The sequence below is a fragment of the Mercenaria mercenaria genome, chromosome 16, assembly GCF_021730395.1.
Source record: "Mercenaria mercenaria strain notata chromosome 16, MADL_Memer_1, whole genome shotgun sequence".
Classification (NCBI taxonomy): Eukaryota; Metazoa; Mollusca; class Bivalvia; order Venerida; family Veneridae; genus Mercenaria; species Mercenaria mercenaria.
In genome coordinates, this window is record NC_069376.1 from 43569021 (window position 1) to 43590980 (window position 21960).

A 21960-nucleotide genomic window follows, 5' to 3' on the forward strand; every position below is an offset into this window, starting at 1 on the left:
CAAACAAGTGGTAATTTATCTTCCATTGTATACCGGTCCCATTTCTTCAATACATCTAATCTTAGAAAAACGACGCGTCGTTTATAGTTATTTCAACGTTACACAAAAAACTTGCTTGAACTTCCCTGGTGAAGTTCCGTTTTAGATTTCAAAACCATTCTGATTGGCTAATGTGAAAATGTATGTCAATCGTCATTTTACTACACGTGTTCGCTAAAATGTGAAAATGCAGCATAAATGTGCAAAATGAATAAAATAAACAGAACAGATGCAGACCATGTACGGTTTCAAGTTAAAGATCATATACAAGATGAATTTCATTCATCGTTTCGAGTTTTATTTAAATTCTGTTTTTGTTTGTTTACATTTCGCCAAACATGTGCACACTGCCGTGACCTCTAGACCGGATGTTCATTAGGGAAAGTCAAGCAAGTTTTTTCTGTAACGTTGACGAAAGCATAAAATATGTTGATAATCTCAGCAATATGGAATATTGAGACAATGTGACAGTTGCAAGATGGAAGATAAATTATCGCATGTTCAATAAACTAGGTACCCATTCACCGAACTGCGCGTTTAAGCTGAGAAGTTTACGATTGAAACGGGTTTACTTAGTATATTTTCCCGTTCATGACCATGGTTCTTACGGAATACCTAGGGGTAGGGTACAGAGGCATTTTCTTTCTGTTCTGGTGCCAGTGGAGACGCCATGATGTAGAGTAATTCTCGGAATTTGGAATTTGTTATTTTGATAAAGGCCTTAAGGCCGAAACATTAATAAAACTGAGTGAAAACTATAGAATCTTAAAACATTTTGTACCCCTTAGGGTAAATGAGTACTAACTTTAACATTTGTTTTTAATATCATTTGTTTTAATAAGATAGTCTGATGCATGTGTTCAAAGAAATTATTTTGTTTCTAGAAGTTGATAATGCTCCAATATATGTAATGCTACAAGGGATATAATTATTAGGCAATTGCAAGAAAGTGTAATTAATTCTTCGTAAAATCAAAGCACATAAAATATTTCTTAATGTTCCACAAAATAACCATATATTATACTCAATTTCAGATCATGAAAAGTTTAAACATTATCTTAATTGCACATGATATGCATTTTTTCCATAAATTAACAAAGTAGATAAATATAGTAGTATATTTGTTGCTTTCTCTTTGATTTGATATTCATAAATGTATTCACGTGACAATTTGAAAGTCCGGCTAAAATGAACTTTGTACATGGATGTTTGTAACACGTTGTATAAAACGCATTTACAGTCTGCTAGGTTAGACGTTTATAGGATAAAAACGAAGTAGGTCTAGGTCTCTTTTGCACGTCTAATATTTATTGGCTTGACGATGGTTCTTTTTTTTTGTTATTAATTTTGTATTGATAGATGGATGCCACTCCCGTTATGTTTGTCGCATTTGTTAAGGGATTTATGCCTAGCCGCTTTTGACGAATCAATGCTTAAATGTACATAAAATCAACCGGTTAATAAACAATAGCTTACGCAGTGGCCTCCCCTGATATTCAAGTTTATGGATATTTTGTAAATTATTAATAAGTCTAATGTTTAATTAAAATGAAGGCTAGAGCTACACTGCCTTAAACCTTAATATCAAAATTATTTTTATTTGTATATTTCATTGCCTAGTTTCGTTTTCTATATAAATTCATTACAACTTTCGTTTTAGTAGTATTTAACATTGAAAATATTTCAACTTTCGTTTTCCTAGTGTAGTGAACAGGGAAGTTTAGGTTATTTCCATATATGAAATGGCTTCCCATAGAATGTTTGGTAGATCACAAATTGATGCATCTGATGCGTTTCATGACTTTTCATGCTCACCATGTTCGGAAGATGGCAAAAACACGGAGGCATTGTATCATTGCATCATATGTCAGGCTTTTTATTGTCAGACATGTGTTAATTTTCACAACAAGTTTACCAAAAATCACAGTGTAACTGACAGGACTTCGGATGCATTCGGACAAGAATTCGGAAAATCCGCGACAAAGTCTTCCAAAGTTTTGCCGACTGATGTATGCGAGGAACACCACGGGGAGGAGGTGAAAATGTATTGCGGACACCATGATCTTGTGTGCTGTACCGTTTGTATCGCTGTGAAACACAGGTAAGTGTTTATCTCACAATTTTATTAAGTACTTAATCAAAAGGGAAAGTCATATGACGTCACGTTCTTTCTCCGGATAACACAGAATAAAATGTTTTGAAAGATTCTCATAATCTTGATAAATAACTGTCCATGTATGAATTGAACGAAGTGAGAACATGTCTACCTTTCTAAATTTCATATAAATAAAAAGATGTTGCCAAGCGGAAACTCGGAAATTATAATTTTATTATTAGGTCAGCTTAAATTCGTAAATCTTTAAAAACAAATACACGTCCCCATACATTTAATACGTTTGAATAGATTATATGATTAATCAAAGCTTTAAATAGACTTAAAGCGACAGGTAAAGTTAACTGTTAATGATATTCAGCACTGTGAGACATAATCAACTTTACTTTCTCACCCGTTCATCTAAAAATGTTTAGGGATCATTCTAGAAATATTCTGGCTAGCATAACTTTCCCTTAATTTTCTACACTACAACAAGCTTACAGTTTGTAAGATTTCCAGTGTATAGTAGTGACAAATACTGAGCTATTCGTATTGTTTCAAACAGAATGTTTACAGTGTAATTAGATTATATTAAATTTATAAAACGTGTGTTATGTCAATGTCTTTCCTAAATCATTTGAGAGGAACTGGTGAGCTAGTAAAAGGAGATAGGTCTGATAAGATGTACCTGGTTAATCGCATTCTTGCATTTATCCCAATTAGGGCTTTGATTTTATCTACACTGTAAAGTTTTGATATGCGAGCGTATCAATAAATATGTTATTTTCCTTTAGTCCATTTATGAAAAGATGTGAAAAGTGAGCGATAGATAAATCTCGATTTATGAAATTGTTGAAAAAGTATTAGAATTACAATAAACACTCGTATGCATTTCAAGGTAGTTTATGGTCCCATGAAGTCGTAAAGTTGAATTTTGATGGCTGAAGTAAAGAAAAATAAACATGCAAATGACTGCAGATAAATATTCAAGTGACGAAAGATTTATAGATAGAAAAGCTATCTTACACTATAAGTACTACACCATTTCGTTCGTCGGAACAAACAGTAGGACAAGCTAATGACTTTGAGAGTTTACTTTATATACAACCTTTCTTTTAGAGATAACAAAGATTTTTCGACTATAACTCGTCTATTATCGAGTAAATGTGAACCACAACTATGACCTGGATGCAAAGGAAATGAATTATATGCGGAAATGAAAATTACGACGTCTTTTATATTATTACCGTTTTTCAACAATATTTACATAAAAGATTTTACATGTATGTCTAACATTAAGACTCTATAAGTGAGTTGATCTATCACTTATTACAGGTCATGTGAAGGAGTAGAGTATATTCCAAATATTGCAAGTAAGTTGCTGAAGGAACAAGGGAAGGAGAAGACCAAACTTTCTCTCGAGAAGGTAAAGGCCGATCTGAAAGACCTGAAGTCCAAAACGGAGAATGACCTCAGACATTTAGATAAACAACGGGATGGTTTTATTGATGACGTACAAGATTTTAAGAAGCGTATTATCGCTAGAGTTGAAGAACTGGAGAGAAAGTCATTAAAAGAGGTAAGGTCTAAACACAAAGAGCTGGCAGACAACATAAACGCATACAGCAAGAAGATTGATGGCCTCCTGAGAGTTATTGATGTAAGACTGCACAAACTCACACATTCCAAGGATGTCAATGAAGCCCAAAATTTTGTTGACGTGAAAAGGGGAGAGAAAGAGTTGTTGGAGGGAACTGACCTCGCAAAACAAACAACATTGAGAAAGTTGAAAGTCATGAAATCTGAGATAAATATAGCCATTGAGGAGTATTTAAGTAAGGAACGATCTCTTGGGTCAGTCAAAGGTAAGCTTATGTTGAAATTGTACATGCCTACGTTTGTTTACAATTTGCCTGTTGATGTAGATGTTAATTATCTGTTTAAAAATCATGACTATAAAAGAGGAACCCAGAAAGTACTGATACTTGAGCCACATAATGTTTGATGCCAGACATATACATCTCCATGATATTAAGAATATTTGCATTATACCCGAAAGTATTGTATAAGAATCGGACATATCATTTAAAAGATGAAGCGTTTTCGCTATGGCTATCAAGTTAAAATTACGCTGACGTCAACTGGCCCAGGATTCTCGTTTTGCAAACTTTGGAGCCCCATTATCGCCACTCAAAATAGTTTGTCCCCCCATTTCAAAACAAATTCCCCTCGAAAAAAAATGGCGAGCCGACAGAGGGATGACATCAACTAGTACGCGCCATGTACCGTCAACGGCACTTTATACTTACCGCGGTCCGATAAGGACAGATTTTAGTGCAAGCGTATATAAGAGAAAATTTTTGTCTGATTTTTCCATGAATTTGCATTCATTCTCAAGGTACACCTATTTCACAATGATTCTGCCTTGTTTTGGTGCAAAATATTGAGAAAATGTAGAGAAATAACCATTCATTACAGGTCACCCCCATCCCCAAAAATATGCAAAATTTAGCCCTGTGCAAGCAATATTTCAATTAATTTTACCTTATTCGTGGAATTTACATTTACCATCCATTTAATCGTTACGATGTTTGTCATTTTCATTCAGAAACATGCTAATTTCAATATTATTTAGACAAATGAAGTGCTAAAATGCGAGAAAAGACATTTACTAGGTCCTAAAACGAACCAAAATAGTGCCACCTGGTCGAAAATTCGATCTAAATTCCAAAAACACAAGAAATTTAAGCGTTTTCAGCCATTTGTTACCGTTTTACATCATAAAGAATAGATTAATGGCATTTCCATTCATTTTCGAGGGCTTTCAGAAAATAACATGTATTGCCCCTTATAGGCTGAACACCACTAAATCCAGCTGTTCTATATTTCATATAAAATCCACTCACTTCATAACGGTGTTTCGACATTTTCTAGCATATCAGATTTTCAGAGACTTATATTCCCATAAAGAGCTAGATCGCTACTTTAGAAAAACAAAAAGAAAAGGGGGTGTTAACTTTTATATAAGAAAACTACAGTTCGTTAAATACAACCCGCTGAATTTACTACTTTTCGCTTCTTTCAATTTCTCTTTTCGTGACATTAAATTCTTACGCCGCCATTTTTATCTAGCATGCGATAGGAACATGCCGATTTCATTACAATGCAAAGTGATACATACTGAAACGCGGTAGGGTAAAAGTAAGCACGTTGCTGCCGAGAAAATGCACTAGGAAAGGAAAAAAGATTAGTACTATTTATATTTGGACTACTTGTGACTAGACCTGCGGAGGCCTACATTCTATTTGGTAGTGATCAGCCTATAACCTTCCCTGGTTCTGGAATAAGGTCAGTAATTCGGTCGAAAATGTGCTTCTTTGGTGTAGTCGAAAGAAGTCCATAATAAATAGATCCTAATTTTCCCATTTTTGCGCAAATCTGTATAGAACGAGTGCTTTAATCACCATTTTTCACTACTAAAATACATTCTGCATGAAATGAGACGGTTTTCACGTTCATACACCCCACATGGCAAGTTTTGCAGATCGAAACCGGAAGTAGGTGTTTATTGCGTGGACGAGAGCAAATATGCGCCATTTTTAGGGTAGCAGACCACAACTGACTGGCATTTCACTAGGAACTACATAACCCCCTATTTTCTTTTCATTTTGTCGTTAATTTGTGATAGAACTTTGATGAAAAATAGGTGTAGGAAAAGGTGATATTCTCTAAAGATACGTAAGGACGACCTGAGGTTGTCGTTTTTTATATGAAACAAAGAAGGATTGGAATTACTGACCTTTAACCTTCTGTAAAAATAATATTACTACCATACACAGGGGTGGGGGGAGGAGGGGTTTGGGGAGGGCTTCGAACGTATTTGAGCTCGTTAAAAGTTTAAGCGAGAGGAAACGTTTCGCGAAATATAAAATGGCTGACATCAGTAGTAGTAAAACCAGATGCAAGTTCAGTATTTTTTAAAGAAATATGTTTTTTTTCGGTTATTAAAACTGTGCTTTGAGTGGACAAATGTTTTAGCTATGTAATGCCGTTTCTACAAGGAAGAATAATGTCAAATATAAAAAGTTATTGAGTTTAAATTGACAACTTTAGCTGATTTTTTGTCAACGAAATGTCTATAAAAAATCCATCAGTTTGGATCTGTTTTGGTCAGGTAATCTTTGCTTTGTATATTTGTATATTTTACATTATCATATCGAACTTTCTGTATTATGCGGGACAGCTTAAGCCTAGCTGCAGAAAAATCGTTAATGCAACAGGTATGATCGTTATCGTCCGTAAAATTTACATAAACTTCCGAGAAGAAGCGGGGGTCATAATATACAATTATCTACTTTTTCATAGGTTGATATCAGGATTGATCAACCCGAAAAGAGTTATATTCACCAAGCCGAAGGCTTTTTGACTTTTTGAGGGTTGATAAATCTTGATATCAACCTATGAAAAAGTCAATAATTGTTTTATTACGTGAATAAATGTAAAGTCAGTCTTGTTATTACAATTGTAACTTTAATAAAGAAATAAGGAATAAATTTGGACCAAATCATGTTGATATTGGTTTTCAAAGAACCTACTTCGATCTATTTTTATTTTCGTACTATTTATAACCCAAGATAAGTTGATATGATATGTAGTCATTATTTTTCGAACCGTTTTCAGCCAATCAGAGAAACAATAGAATACAGTCATGCAATAAATCTCCTTATCTACAAAATCGATATTTATTGCTCATTACTCTACATGTACGGAAGCCTGCACACTTCAGAATTTGTAACATTTAATTTAAAAATCAAAAGTGTCTCTTGAATAAGCCTTAAACAGAACAGATAATTATGATCTTGAATATGAGATACAATGAAGCAGTCGAAATAAGCATAATCATTCGTAATGTCTTGTTTACTTTAATAAAGAATAAAACATTATCATTTTCTTTTTAATAATTCCTATTTTATTGCCGTTATTAAATGCATCCATTTTTTTTTCAAAGAGACATGTGCAATAAAAGTACGAAATATCCATTATCACCCCCATAATTATCAATGCATGGTGTTAAAATTTTATTACAGTGAAATGGTAATAAAATTAAAAAGCAAGGGACTATATGTATCTAATTAAGTATCAATTAGGGCTTACTCAAAAACTGACATCTATTACATCTTATTGATATAACAATCCCGATGTGATAATAATTTAATGGTCAATTTCTAAATTAATCTTCCTTTACCACGCCATGTACCCGGATAATCCTAACTCTGTTCAGCGACCCTAACTCAGTGCCAACATGGCTGACCGAAAGACGATGTATGTAGTTAATTTCCTTGTCTTTTTTCATGTTTTTATGTGAGTATGCAACTTTTGATAGTCATAATATCCTGTATTGATAAAATGTTTTGTGTACTATATAATTCAATCGAAATGTCACATAATGTGGCTAGAATTCATTAAAATGTACTCAAAAAAGTCTTCAAAATGAACATGTTTTATGTTTCTAACTGTTTTAAAGTACCAGAAATTGCAATAAGACCTTACTTATTAAATATATGAGTTCCATAAATATCTCTTTGACAATGTTTAACAGTATCAAAGTTTGAAATTGATTTTATAGCTTAAAAATTGTATTGATTATGAGGTAGGTTTAAATTTGCGGATAATTCCTAACTGGTATAGGAAACAGTGCTGGATAAATACGAACTTAGAATGGATAAACACCTAACCAAACGAAAACGGCTGTTCGTCTGTGCTTTTTATGGACTGCTGATGCTCGAAGTTCTTTGATCTACCCGCCCCTGCAGGGATGTGGGATTCCTATGTCCAACTTATCCGACTCGTGATTTTTTGCCGGCGGACAAGTGCATTTTTCATTCTGTGTGTCCGCGGACATGCATACTTTTTCAGATATAAAATGAGAAAACATAAAATATCATTTAGATTGTGTGTTGCTTCAAGTGTATGGAGGTGATAAAGATAATGGGTTCTTTGACTAGTTCTCACGCACACTGTAACTCGGTGACTATGATAAAATATCAGAGAAGATTTAGATACAAGAAGATTTATTTAACGTCGGGAAAGTATAAACATATAACACTAGCTTAAAGCTATTTTCCGACAAACACATGTAAATAAGCTCAACATAAGTAAAACAGCTGTAATAAAATGCATATATGTTAAAGCACATTAAAGCAAATAAAGCATCTGGCTCTAAGTAGATAAGAAACAAATCACAAATTATCACATATATGTTACAGCGCATTAAAACAAAATAGCACATATGTACTAGCAAATAAAAGGAAAAAGTAATTTACCACATACAGATTTAGCACATTTAAAGCAACATAAAAAAAATTAGCTGACACTACACAAAAATAAGAAGAGTCACATTTTACAACATGCATTAAAAAAAACATAAAAGAAGAAATCATATACATGCTAAAGGGAACATAAGAACTACTTAAAGTAGCTGAAGAAAAATATTTGCATCATCAGCATATAGCATTCTGTAACTAAAACTGAAAAAGGAAAACAAGGGTTACACACAGAGAACTAAAAGGACATTTAAAGACATCAGAAACGTAAACAACTTAAAAAAAAAGTATTATGACAAGTTTGTAAGTAGAATTCCAACTGCTGAGACAATAAGTCACTGTCAAAGGAAATATTTGACCCAGTAGTCAGCCAAATTAAAATCAAAAGCACACAGAGATCGCATGTATGACTAAAACAAGTCGGAACGTTTTAAGAGTCTTTCTCTGAATTCATCTGGCTTTGCACCATTGCGTGGGCAGTGTTTCGGGCATGACCTCAAAAGATCCCGAACGCTGCTTACGCGATTTCAGACTTTTATAAATGTTAAAAGGCAAATATTTCAACAGCTTATTTTTTTACCACAGTTACTGTGGTATGCTTTTCTTTTCATTGTCCTAAATAAAGAACTCGATCTCCAGTCTATTTGCGCTTTCTTGAAGGTTTGATATTACAAATCAGAGCAAATGAAATTTGACTATGGACAAGTGGATTTTAAGTGTCCGTGGACAAGTGAAAAATGTAAGGATACCCACACCCCTGTCCCGTCAATCCATGCATCACTCCCCCACCCCACCACCACACACACACACACACACTTTTCTTCCCTATTTAGCGTCTGAAAAATATCATATTTAATAATTAATCATAAATCTAATCCCATTTAAACAATATCAAAAATATTCCATTAGCACCTCTATAAAAATCTCTTACACTATACGATATACAAGATTTGAAACAAACACAATTCTTCTGAAACAGTGTGTGTGTGTGTGTGGTTGTGTGTGTGTGTGTGTGTGTGTGTGTGTGTGTGTGTGAGAGAGAGAGAGAGAGAGAGAGAGAGGGGGAGAGAGGGTTGGGGACTACAGAACTTCGAACATCGGTGGTATTAAATATATTCTTATGTAATTATAATAATTTTGACTTTTATACTGAGTTATTTCTTAGGGTTTATCCAGATTTTCCCAAACATTGATATTTGCATAATATTAAAATTATGAAAAAATATTTGACTGTAGTGGGCATACATATAACATCTTGTAAAATTAATGACAAAGTTTGAAGACATGGCTTATAAAGTAATGTTTACAATAATCAGACCATGTACATGTCAACTCATTCATTTCTATAGAATACTAGTCAGTTAGGTGTTTATCCGTCACACAATTTCGTGTAAGTTAGGTTTTTATCCATTCCTCATGTAAACCGAGTTCGGTTTTTATCAAATCAAAGTTAGGTTTTTATCCCTTTTCTCGCTGTCAGTACATTTGAACATGTATTGTGTCAACATGTAGTGGGTTAACAACATAGTGTAAACGGGCCTATAAAGCAGTATATCTTTGCTTTCAAACAACAAAATAGTCGAGGCATCAAAAGCATAGAAGTATTTTTAAAGATTTTTTGTAAAAGTTTTCATTGAAAAAGTTGCCTTGTTCGTCGTTTTTCCACCTGAAAACACAAGGGTTGATATATTTAACATGATACATTTTGAAATAAATATACACTTGATCAATGTATATAGATATAACAACAGAAACATTCCTTTATACATCGTAATTAAACAGAAAACAAAGTTGTATCGGCTTTACATCCGCCATGTTGGCACTGAGTTAGGGTCGCTGAACAGAGTTAAGATTATCCGGGTACATGGCGTGTTTACGCTAACAAAGGTTTAAATAACATGCTAAAAGATTGAAATACGGACAAATTTCTCTCCATCTTATAATTCATTAATATGTATAAATTGTCATTCTTCCATATTTAAACACTTTGCTAGATTTATTAATGAAGTCATAATTTAATTAATCAGTTGGTACTAAATGTGTAATTTGAATAAATTACAAACATTTTGCTTTTTGCTTTGTAGATACTTCAAGCTGTGATGTTTCTAATGTATTTATAAGCGAACTGTTTAAAAAAAAGCTTATGGAATCTTGCGTGTCAAAATGTGCGCAAATAACAAAAATAAATCGCACATTTTTGACATGTGAATACTGTGCACATCCAAAGGGTTATATTTTGATGTTCTTAAGAAAACAATTGGACGAATAATCAAAGTGACAATTTCTCTAAGGAAAGACAATTTCATCTTTGCGTCTGCCTTTTTCCGCCAATAAAAGATCCCTTCTACAAGAAAAAATCTAGACTAACACTATACTTGTAAAATATTACATGACGTAACGTCATAACAATACAATACGGGATAAATAAACGGTGTGACAAACGATAATGCTGTGAAATGCATTTTGAGAATATCCCTACTTCTGTTTACCACTAGTCCCTTCTTTCACGTATTTGCATGTCAAAATATGTATAACGTTAAACCATTTTTATTATAAAAAAAAATAATAATAATAAAAAAAAAAACAAAGACGCAAAATAATTAATAAATTATTATGATAACATCCAGGTATTTATAAACGAAAATTTACTTTTACATAAAATTTACCGTAACTGGAAACTACCTGTATACCGAGTCGTCTGCTCGCATTCGGAAAAAGTCCGAAAAATTCCGAGTCGGCCCGAGTCTTGATTATTTTTTTCAAATTATTTTTACACAGTTGAGTCGAGCAATAATATTTCTGTAGAACATCACCGAAGCAAAAACGATTATTTTCTCCGTTTTTCGTAGTTAAATGTGGAATACGAATGCACATAAGTTGGATAAACTTTATGTACGCTCAAAATGGTTGGTGTTAGATTAATTGTGTACATATATTTTGCACTACCAGGGTTATTTTTCGTATTGAGAATATACATTTGTTTAGACTCAGGGTATTTCAAAACATTTATTTGAAGTTGAATGATAGCACAGTCAATTTATTTTGCGTCAGCTTCAATCATGTTCCTTTGTGACAGGTATTCCATTCCGTTAAAGTTTTGACTTTTGCTTTATTTGTCAAGTTATCTTTTTTCAGTTGAAACATTCCACGTTACAAGAAAAAATCTAGACTAACACTATACTTGAAAATATTACATGACGTAACGTCATAACAATACAATACGGGAAACGTGATAAATAGACGGTGTGACAAACGATAATGCTGTGAAATGCATTTTAAGAATATCCCTATGCACATACAAAAATTCTGAAGCAGGAAGAAACAGATACCAAGGGAGGGGGAGGGGAGTTTCAATAATTAAATCAATGTTATAACAGTATAACATCTATAAACTGAAAAAAGAAAAACAAATCAATTTACTCACTAGTTATTTATGAAAACGGTGATACAAGTAAAATTAAAATAATTCATCAAACGTTCAAGATATCAATGGCCATCTTCCATCATAATATTTAACAATTAAGATATTAAATCCTCTTCAAATGTATTTAACAAATAATTTATACCAAAACCGTTTTTACACTGTTTTTACACGATGGGCGATATACGCCAGGCGTATTAATTTTACGAGGGCGAAGCCAAATTGAAAGTATTTCGAACTACGATATATAATATGGAGCAAAATTTCATGTCGACGTGACGTCAACATAATGTTGTGATTATTTAAGCATTGTTAACCATATAAGAATTGTATTCACTTTTAAGATTTTCTTTTCTATAAACAAAAAAGGATTTTACAATCATGGTACATGTAACCATGTATTTTCTTGTCGATTAAAACACGTGTCGCAAAATGACAAACTTTTGGATATTCCGCTCCAAAAAAGGACTTTAGATTAGTATCCCTTCAGGCGTAATTTGAACGTGTTAGAATGGAAATAAATTTAAGTTTTACGTGCTTTCTTGGAAAAAAATGTCTTTTTAATCAAATATAATATTAAACTGAGCTTTTTCTTGGTAGTCAAGCTCTAAGAAATAAGGGCGCTAGATACAAAATTTAGTTTTGTTAAAGTCTATATCTACACTGAAAACTGTATTACCAGATATATTTTAAAATATAATTTGATTGCTTCTTTGCGAATATGAACATGGTTTCAGGTGGCGTGTCCACGTATTGTTTATAATCACAACGACTTATGCATTCAATAACTTTTTTAACACGCTTCATCGCGCGTTGTTTTAACTTGTAACATACGCACCAATGTAGCCGTCACATGATGTACGGACGACTTTTTAAATTAGCAGACTTGAGATAAATGAGGTCAAATGAGGGGCCTCCGTTGCCGAGTGGTTAAGGTCGCTGACTTGTGGATTCGAGCCTCACTAGGGGCGTTGAATTCTTCATGTACGGAAGGTCGGTGGTTCTATCCAGGTGCCCGCTCGTGATGAAGTAATGCCCGGAGGGGCACCTGGGGTCTTCCTCAACCATCAAAGCTGGAAAGTCGCCATATGCCCTATAAATGTGTCGGTGCGACGTTAAATCAAACAAAATAAAATAAATAAATGAGGTTAAATGTGTACTTACCTACTTTTACTTCCCCATTGATATTTAACTGACCAGTTTGCTCTCGCTAGAAATTTAACAATCCCAAATACGTTCGACCCCTGATACATTAAGAATAGTTAATAATTTGCAGAATTCATACAGCAGAGTTCATATTAACATAATACCTATTTGGGTCAGTAATGTTGAAAGAAATGTTTGTATATGTTTTTTTTTCTTCTATCGTTCGGTATAACTGAAATCCCCCCTCCAAAGAAACTTGTTTTAAAAATCATGCGAAGTCCCCTCCCCCATCCGCCCCCATCCCCCCACCCCCGCATTGACCGTGGTTCCAGCCCAACCTCTCCATCCCTACCTCCCCGAAAATCCGAAGAAAAAGAAACGAGAGCAAAACCTTCTCTCTGAAAAAAGATGCAATTACACGAGAACATTTTGATCCCAACTGAATGGTGCAAATAATTATAAATGTAATTATAAATGTTAATATGTATTCTCAGGCAAGTTGAAAACGTCATGGTTTCAAAACTTACTTAAAGTATCACAAGGTTCTAAAGGAGGAAAATTGATGGATGTGTTTAGTTCAAGGTGATTATTTAGGATCGTTTAGTGCCCGTCGTCTGTACGTCACCCACAATTTCTTCAAAGTATTTTTTCATGTTTTACGTGACATGGCCGCAAGTGAGCGGGCCTAGTGCTCTCTGAAATCGCTTGCCTCATTTCAAAACAAATTACGTACAATTTAGTAAATTTCATACAATGATAATAAAACATGGCCGCAATGTGGTGGTGAGAGATTTCCTTATATGGTTATAGTAGTCATTATGTTTGATTTTAAAATGAATTTAGGTAAATGTTCCTTGATTCACCATTTACCAATATTGTTAAAATATTTAAGATTGCTTGGAAAACTCGGCCAAGAGAGGCTCAAGAAGGAAAATCATCACCGAAAACCTCTTCCTTCAACTGCTAATATGATTACAGAAATTTTTCTTGGAGAATCTACCACAAAGTTTTTTAAAAATCATTTTGAGTTCATAAAAACATGGCAACGAGACCTAAGTTAAATGAAATCGTCTCTTGAATGGCTGGTCTGATTTTGGAATAATTTTAAAGAATTCGGCTTCCCTCTAACAAGTTTGTTCATATTTTTCCAGTTTGTCAAGCATTTATAAGTTAAGCTATAAATATTTTAGTTCTGAAACGTAGATTGTGGAAAAAGTATTAACACACTATGTACCCGAATAATCCTAACTCTGTTCAGCGACTCTAACTCAGTGCCAATATGGCTGACAGATAGACGATGTATGTAGTTAATTTCCCTGTCTTTTTTCATGTTTTTATGTTAGTCTGCAATGTTAGCGTAAAACTTTTGATAGCCATAATATCCTGTAATGATAAAATGTTTTGTGTACTAAATATTTCAATCGACAATTGACATTATATGACTGGAATTTATCAAAATGTACTCAAAGAAGTCTTCAAAATGAACATGTTTTATGTTTCTAACTGTTTTAAAATACCAGAAATTGCAATAAGACCTTACTTATCAACTGTATTAGTTCAATAAACATATCTTAGACAATGTTTAACAGTATCAAAGTTTGAAATTCATTTTTATAGCTTAAAAGCTGTATTGATTATGAGGTGGGTTTAGATTTGCTGATAATTCCTGACTGGTATAGGAAATAGTGCTGGATAAATACGAACTCAGAATGGATAAACACCTAACCAAGCGACACATAGCTGTTCATCTGTGCTTTATGTATGAATTATAATATTATATGCTTTAAGTTCTTTGACCCACCCACCCCTGCAGGGATGTGGAATTCCTGTATCCAACTTGTCCATCGTGATTTTTTGCCGGCAGACAAGCAGCATTTTTCAGGTATGAAATGAGAAAACAAAACATATCATTTAGATCGTGTGTTTCTTCAAGTGTATGGAGGTGTTAAAGATAATTCAATGTATGAAATCCATGATGTACTTGCTGAGATCTCTCGATTGCAGCTAACAGTGTCACAAAACATAATTTATCCACATGTTTTCTAACAATTAATTTAATAAAAAAAATGTTTAGTAAAAATATACGTTAAATATTCCAAGCCGAGATTTAACGTGTTATTCCTTAACTTCATTGTCCACGTGTATTGAAAAATAGCCTATATGACTGTAATCCGCTGCATTATGTTTAAAATGATGTTAAACTGATGTATCCAAGTTTTTAGAATTTCAATTGCATGCGTATTATACAATATTTTCAAGCCAAAATTCAGCCATAGTTGTAATTAAGTCCAGAAAATAATTTCTGATAAAAAAGGCATTTTGTTGATTCACAATTGAATGCACGTGCTAATTACTAAAATTGCCCGAGCTGAAACAAGAAATTTAAAAAGATATTTAGAAGGTATTCACAGCTTAATGAAAATGTGAAAATATCAAGTTTCTGATACTACTACTGTCGAATTATGACAAAAGAAAGCGTTTTTGTTTTCAGTTTCCGCGATTACCAGCTTCAGTAGCCGTTCCCATGGTTACGACACACCGTTAGATTTCTACGACCGATCTTAAAAGTCTATTTATTTTACATAATCGTTTTATCATTGTAAAAAAGTTTTGTATGATGGATAAATTAAGTGTGGCACATATTTTGAAAGATTCCTCGTATGTTTGTTTAGCAGCACTTTGTTGTTCCTAAACGTCATCCTCATGTGATATATTACTGCCAAATGCATGTCAAATTCACATTTAGTGTTGCCGTTGTTATTTGCGTCGGGTAAATCTAGGTATTTTTTCTAGCATTTTGAAACACCGTTACTAACATTAACCATTTCGTTGTCTACATTTCGCTAAAGTTTTCTAGATTTCATCTTCTTGGCCTTTACAGAACTTGATTTTCCTTGTTTTATTGTCTACATACTAGATCCCAAATCAAAGAACCGAAGATTCCGCTTTTCCATCGCGCATAAATCGTTCAAAGAGAACCTTAAATTTCACACACGCTTTTGTTTACGTACGGAAGATGATTTCATTTGAGGAGAATTCGCGCCTATATGACACTGACGGCTGATGCGCTGACGAATATTGACGTTATCATCGTCAGAACGCAGCGAAACATCGATCATCGCCTGAAAATATTTTTTTTTTAATTTAAATTTATTTTTCGAAAATGACGGAAAATAGGGTCGGCGGGTCTGAGTAACGAAAAATTAACGAACTCTGGCCTTAGATGACCCTCTACCAAGTTCCTCCAGAAGCATTCTATGTTTTATTTTAAAACCATGGCTTCTTGGGACGTGGCTAGTTTTCCATATCCTGTTACTAACATTTGAAAACCTATATCAGAAGAGCAATATAGACTACTATGGATCTTTTGTTATATGATTTATATACGCAGAGTCCTCACTGCACTCTAACGGATATCCGACAAGAGTGAATGAGCAGGGGTACTAGTACTGGGTGAGGATTTGAACGAATATGGTGAATAAATGGGACGTCCAAAACTATTTTACAGTTGAAAGAAATAGTTCAAAAAGCACACTGCCTTATGTTGTTAACACATATAATAATAGTTTCAGATGGAAGAGTATTTGAAAATAGTATTTTATAGATGTCTTTTCCAAACTGGGGGAAACGTACTTTGGAGAAAGGGAAATTGGGCTTCCAAATTTCGGGCGCAAAACGTGAAACGAGCGCCTTGAATTTGGACTCAATCTTCATGCATTCTAGAGATGACAAGCTGTGTTCCTCAACTAAACTAAATAAAAACACATTTATTTGATCAGGAAATTTTATCATTTAATGTAATACATAAAACTGTATAAATGCATATTGTGCGATAAGGCCGTCTTTTAGAAACATTTGTCTTAACCAAAGTGTTTGACAATAGATTAAGATCTACGCCACGATTCTTGCAGAGCCCCTACTGTATATTCCAAAGGCTAATGACTTCGTAGACGACTTAATTCTTACGAATGCAATCGTAAAAGTTTTGTTGCAAGTGGTCTTCCATAAAAGAACAACAGTTTCAAAGGGGGTTGGGAAAGGGGGCTGCTACTGAATGCAATGAAAAAGTATGTAATTTTAATAAATGCTTACGGCACAAATGCATATGAATTGAAATAATATGTATTTCCTTTTGTTAATTTCGGAAAATAGCCTTTTTGTTTTGATTGAGACTTCTTTTCTTATTATTGAGAGAAACAATATAAATAGATACATACACTTAATAAGAAATATATTCAACATGTTCTATTTTAACGTAGCTGTTTTGTTTTAGAATACAGCGATAGTGTGAATATTGTATGCCCTCTCGAAGATACGCTTACAAGCAAATTTATAAGCGAGCTCCAATCACAACTGCAGAGCTATGATATATGGTCAGAATACACCAAGGCTTCAGAGATAGTTGAAAGTCGTTACACAATTATACTTTCTGAGTATGGCTATACGAGAAAAGCAATGGAACGTACTACAGGTAAACAGTGCTCATTTTGGACTGCAATATGTATAGTCATAGAGTAACAAAATTGTCAAGTACAAGTATACCTTGTGTTTAAAAAATGATATTATAATATGCAAAAGCCTTTGACCTGACTTAGTAATCAAGAGGCTACAGAAGTTATGTTGAACATAAACAGAATGAGAAAAGATAGAGTGTAGGCTCTACTTACCGACATTCTTATAGTATATGATGTAAGCTATATGTGAAACATTGCCTGAATTATTACTTCGCTGGTATGATACAGTTGACCAATTATGAAATAGTAACTGATTTGGAGTTCCGAAAATTCAACTGTAAAAGAGAATGAATGTTTTGTTCTATCATTTCTAGATTATTTTACTAAGTGATACAAGGGTGTGCATATTTGAAGAAATATATACATCCTGGCGGGGAAATGTAAAATTAATCTGTGTGTGATGTTTTCAGGAATCCAAGGCAATACAATCATACTGATGAGACTACGGGATACCATCCGATTATATGCACGTTCATCATGTACGCATGGAAGAAAAATTAAGGCAGACTTTACGATTGATTATGATACTTATAGTGAAGAATTGTCTTTTTCATTTGCAAGCATCAAGGGAACATACAAATCAATTTCCGATATTGTGATGGGCCGCAATTAAAAACTCTTTGGGTTTTTTTAAAATACTTTTTTATGTTACAACATTTTTCCTGTTTGAACGTGGAAGCATGTAAGTTAAAATAAGTAAATACAGAAACATTATCGTTGCTTTAATTTTCAAGCTGAACTGAACTTGAACTACTTAAAAAATCTCTGTGAATACATTAATCGCTACATTCATTAAAACTTTTTATGCTTTTAGATGTAGCATATATTTTGTATAGTATCGTTATCCTTTGCTGTATTTTTTATTCTTAGTCTGTAAACCACAAATTAAACGACTGAGTTCATAGTAAAGTTTTAGGGTGAAGTGTATTTTTGGTAATAAAATGCAGTCTGAATATCAATCTTTAATTGGCCAATATGAACTTCAAAAACGACAGGAGACACTAATTGCAAGCCCAGCATTACTAATTGCACGGCAAGCCAGGATACTACAATTGAACGAGAAGCCAGAAAACATTTATTGCACGGCGAGCCAGGAAACGATTATTGCACGAAATAACAAAGTTACCATTTTATTACGAACAATGATCATTTTGTAAAAGAAATGTAAATTGCTATTGTTCAACTCAGCAGCTACTGACAGAGTGTAAAATATGCGAGTTTTGTTGCGACTGACTATTGGAGGCCGACCTTGTGAATGTGTATAGTGTTTATCTTTAATTTATTATAAAGATGTGAACGTTTTCCTTATGAATCGTAAAATTATATCCACATCACGTAGTTTATGTTAGTAATATAAAATAAGTAGATATTTGACAACATTTCTTATTCCCCGCCTAAGGCGGAGGAAGATAGTTTTAGCTTTGTATCTCTGTCCGTCCGTATGTCCGGACCCAAATCTAGGGAGTGGTTTTGAATATTTTAATAAAATTTCATACACATTTCACCACTATAGAGAAATGCGGCCCAGTAAGTTTCAGTGAGATTGCCTGAGTAACATCAGAGTTATGGCCCTTAGTAGCTTCAAGTGTTAACTCTATAGGGTGCAATAAACGCATCAATTTCTGCTTTATAAAATGTAACATAAGGACACAAAGAGTTATATCTCTTTAACTGTTTAAAAATCCATAAATTTGTACATAACAAACTAACCAATCAGTGGTATTTTCTTAACTTCTTTTATGTTTTTCCATGAACATTTATTATCAACATGTGAAAATGTGAAGCCACACCCGGCCACTCCACCACCCTGGTCCCCCCACGCCCGACCTCATCCCATTTTTTAACTTTTTCTTATTTTTAATGTTAAACCTTCCATGAATAGTTATCATCGTGCAATGTTGTATCCTCATCCCACCTCGCTCCTCCACTCAGTCACCTCCACCACTCCAGTTATGCACCCCACCATCAGACAAGGTCACAGCCCCCAACTCCCACAAAGAGATGTAAAAAACCATTACTTTTTTATTTTTTCAAACATTCCATGATTATTAATCAATATGTGAAGTTGTAAACATTACCCCCTGCCACCACACACGTTCCAGATCTTTTAAGGACTTCTGTTCTTTTAAGTTCAAATGTGTTGAAATTATTTGTTTCTAAGTAACATTCTTAACGTATTACCGGGTATATTTCTTTGCCATTCCTCAATAAAAAACACATTCGGCGGGAAATACCTATTTATCGGATCTGCTTCTTTCATTTTGATTGATTTTTGAAAAACTGTTTTACTTTCATGTAATAGTTTTTGAAAGTTATTGATTTCATATATCGAAAGGTACAATAAATCTAAATAACTGAATTGATAACTGCAAACTTGAAATAAAGATATGTTAATTCATTAGTTAATAGTTTATTTCGATCATTCAAAAGCAAAAGCAAGAAAGACTCTCAAAGCATACTGATATCATTGTTTTAGACAAATGAGACCAAATCGGATTTAAGACAAAACGGAAAATTTACAGGAAAGAACTTCATTGTGCCTTTGCATTTCCGCATCGTTATGATGCCCTCCTCGCAGGCATGCACATAGTGTGAAATGAAAGTGAAGGAAAACGTTAACCAGTAGGAACAACATGTCATAGAAGGTCTCCTAGTATTGTTTTGACTTCGATTATGTTTCTGACATGTTTGATTCTGTTTCAAATTCCTTTAAGAAAGTTGTATACAAACCATATACATTATATAGTTGTGTATGTATAGTTTATGATTTGTGAATACGAGCGTGTCATAACACCTTGGGTAGCCTTTAAAGCCTACCTTAACACGGTAAATAGGCAATTAGTGTGTAGAAAATATTTTGATAATGTCTGAAAGGTTTTCGTGTCATTTTCCGATATCAGTACCCTACATAGGTATTTGTCCTTTCTACCGTTTTATCCGATGTGTTCAAATAGACCTTTACGGCGTAAATGGAAATGTACACGACTACGTACTCGTATACGTATTTCGATATACAGTCGAAACTCGGTTATTTCAAACTCTCTTACCTCGAAATTCCGCTTAAGGTAGTTCTGCACGTTTGGATCAAAAATTTTTCTACAATGTAGAATTTGATTAAACTGTGATTTTTCAAAGCTTCATAATACATCAAGAGAATTGAGCAAATAAAAAAGACAGGGTCGTGTGCTTGATTTTTTGCTAGACTGATTTGAAAAATTTGGACCTCACGCATTTTTTCATCATAGGAGTCTATGGCAAAATCATAGCTTTCATAACATTTTCGTGAATAGAATTGTTTCTACACTGTAGATTTTAATGAAACTTCCTACAGTTGTAAAAAAGATGTGGCCTAAAATGTGGTGAAATAAAATGCATAGGTCCGTGTGCTTATTTTTGAAATATTTGACCAGGATGAAAGTGAACCACACATTTCACGCTGATTTTAAGACATTATTTTGAATTATTTAACGTGTCAGATGTTTTAATATCTTATTTAACTTTAGAAAGTTAGTAACAGAGCCATTGTAATAAATTAAGTCACAGGCTGCCATTAATTCATAAAATGATTTTCATTTCCGTTCACCGAATCCAGGCTTTATTATACGTTTTCCGGATAAATGACGTTACGCAATCACTTCCGGTTTATCAAACGTGCAGAACTACCTTAAGGAGGTAGGTTACCTTCATATTTGTATGTGCACATGTCCAACCGGAAGCTTACGTGACGATTTACGACGACGTTTACGACAAACTAAATGTGTTTGTATATTCATTCTTCTGAAAACAAATCATGAACCTGTCTTCGATCTGATGCTTTATGGTTTAATAATGCAGAAATAATGAATAATTTGCCGCAGAAACGCTTCAAAACAATGTTACCTTAAAATGACGTCATTGACGTCATGACATTACGTGTCAGTTACCGCGCAAAATTAATAGCTTTTATCCTGAAAGTACGTAATTCTGTGCATTTTCTTTATTTTAACTATTTTCAAATAACCATTATTTGCTGAAATATTTATTATGAGTCTTTTGCTCTAAACAATAATCAAAATTTTGTTTCTTTTATGTACTTATATTGAAATGTTATGCGGAATGTAAGAAAATGGATGATGATAAGCAATATTATTTGGAATATAGTTGGGTGAAAGATTACTTGTTACAGACATTTTCAAATAAAAAATCTAACAGTTTGATTTGTAATACCTATTTTTCCGGTTCCGTTGATAATTTGTTACTTATGTACTAAAACTAAAATCTAAAATTGTTCAAATTTCAGTAGAAACTTGTGGTTTCTTGAATTGAACTGATGTTACCATGGAAACGAAGCCCGTGACCTATGTATCTAAATGTAAAATTTAAAAGCGTTGACACTGGTCTGTTTAAGAAACACAGCTTCGGCTTTTTATTTTCATTTCAACA

General features: G+C 33.5%; 1 protein-coding gene across 1 annotated transcript; it reads left to right on the plus strand.

The window, feature by feature from the left end:
• The first annotated feature begins 1647 nt into the window (after positions 1-1647).
• Positions 1648-19931, plus strand: LOC128549668 (probable E3 ubiquitin-protein ligase MID2). Its single transcript, XM_053526885.1, has 4 exons — positions 1648-2140; positions 3470-3999; positions 17298-17495; positions 17949-19931. The coding sequence occupies exons 1-4, from the start codon at positions 1782-1784 to the stop codon at positions 18149-18151; spliced, it is 1290 nt and encodes a 429-aa protein (XP_053382860.1). The 5' UTR covers positions 1648-1781; the 3' UTR covers positions 18152-19931.
• Positions 19932-21960: the final 2029 nt, after the last annotated feature.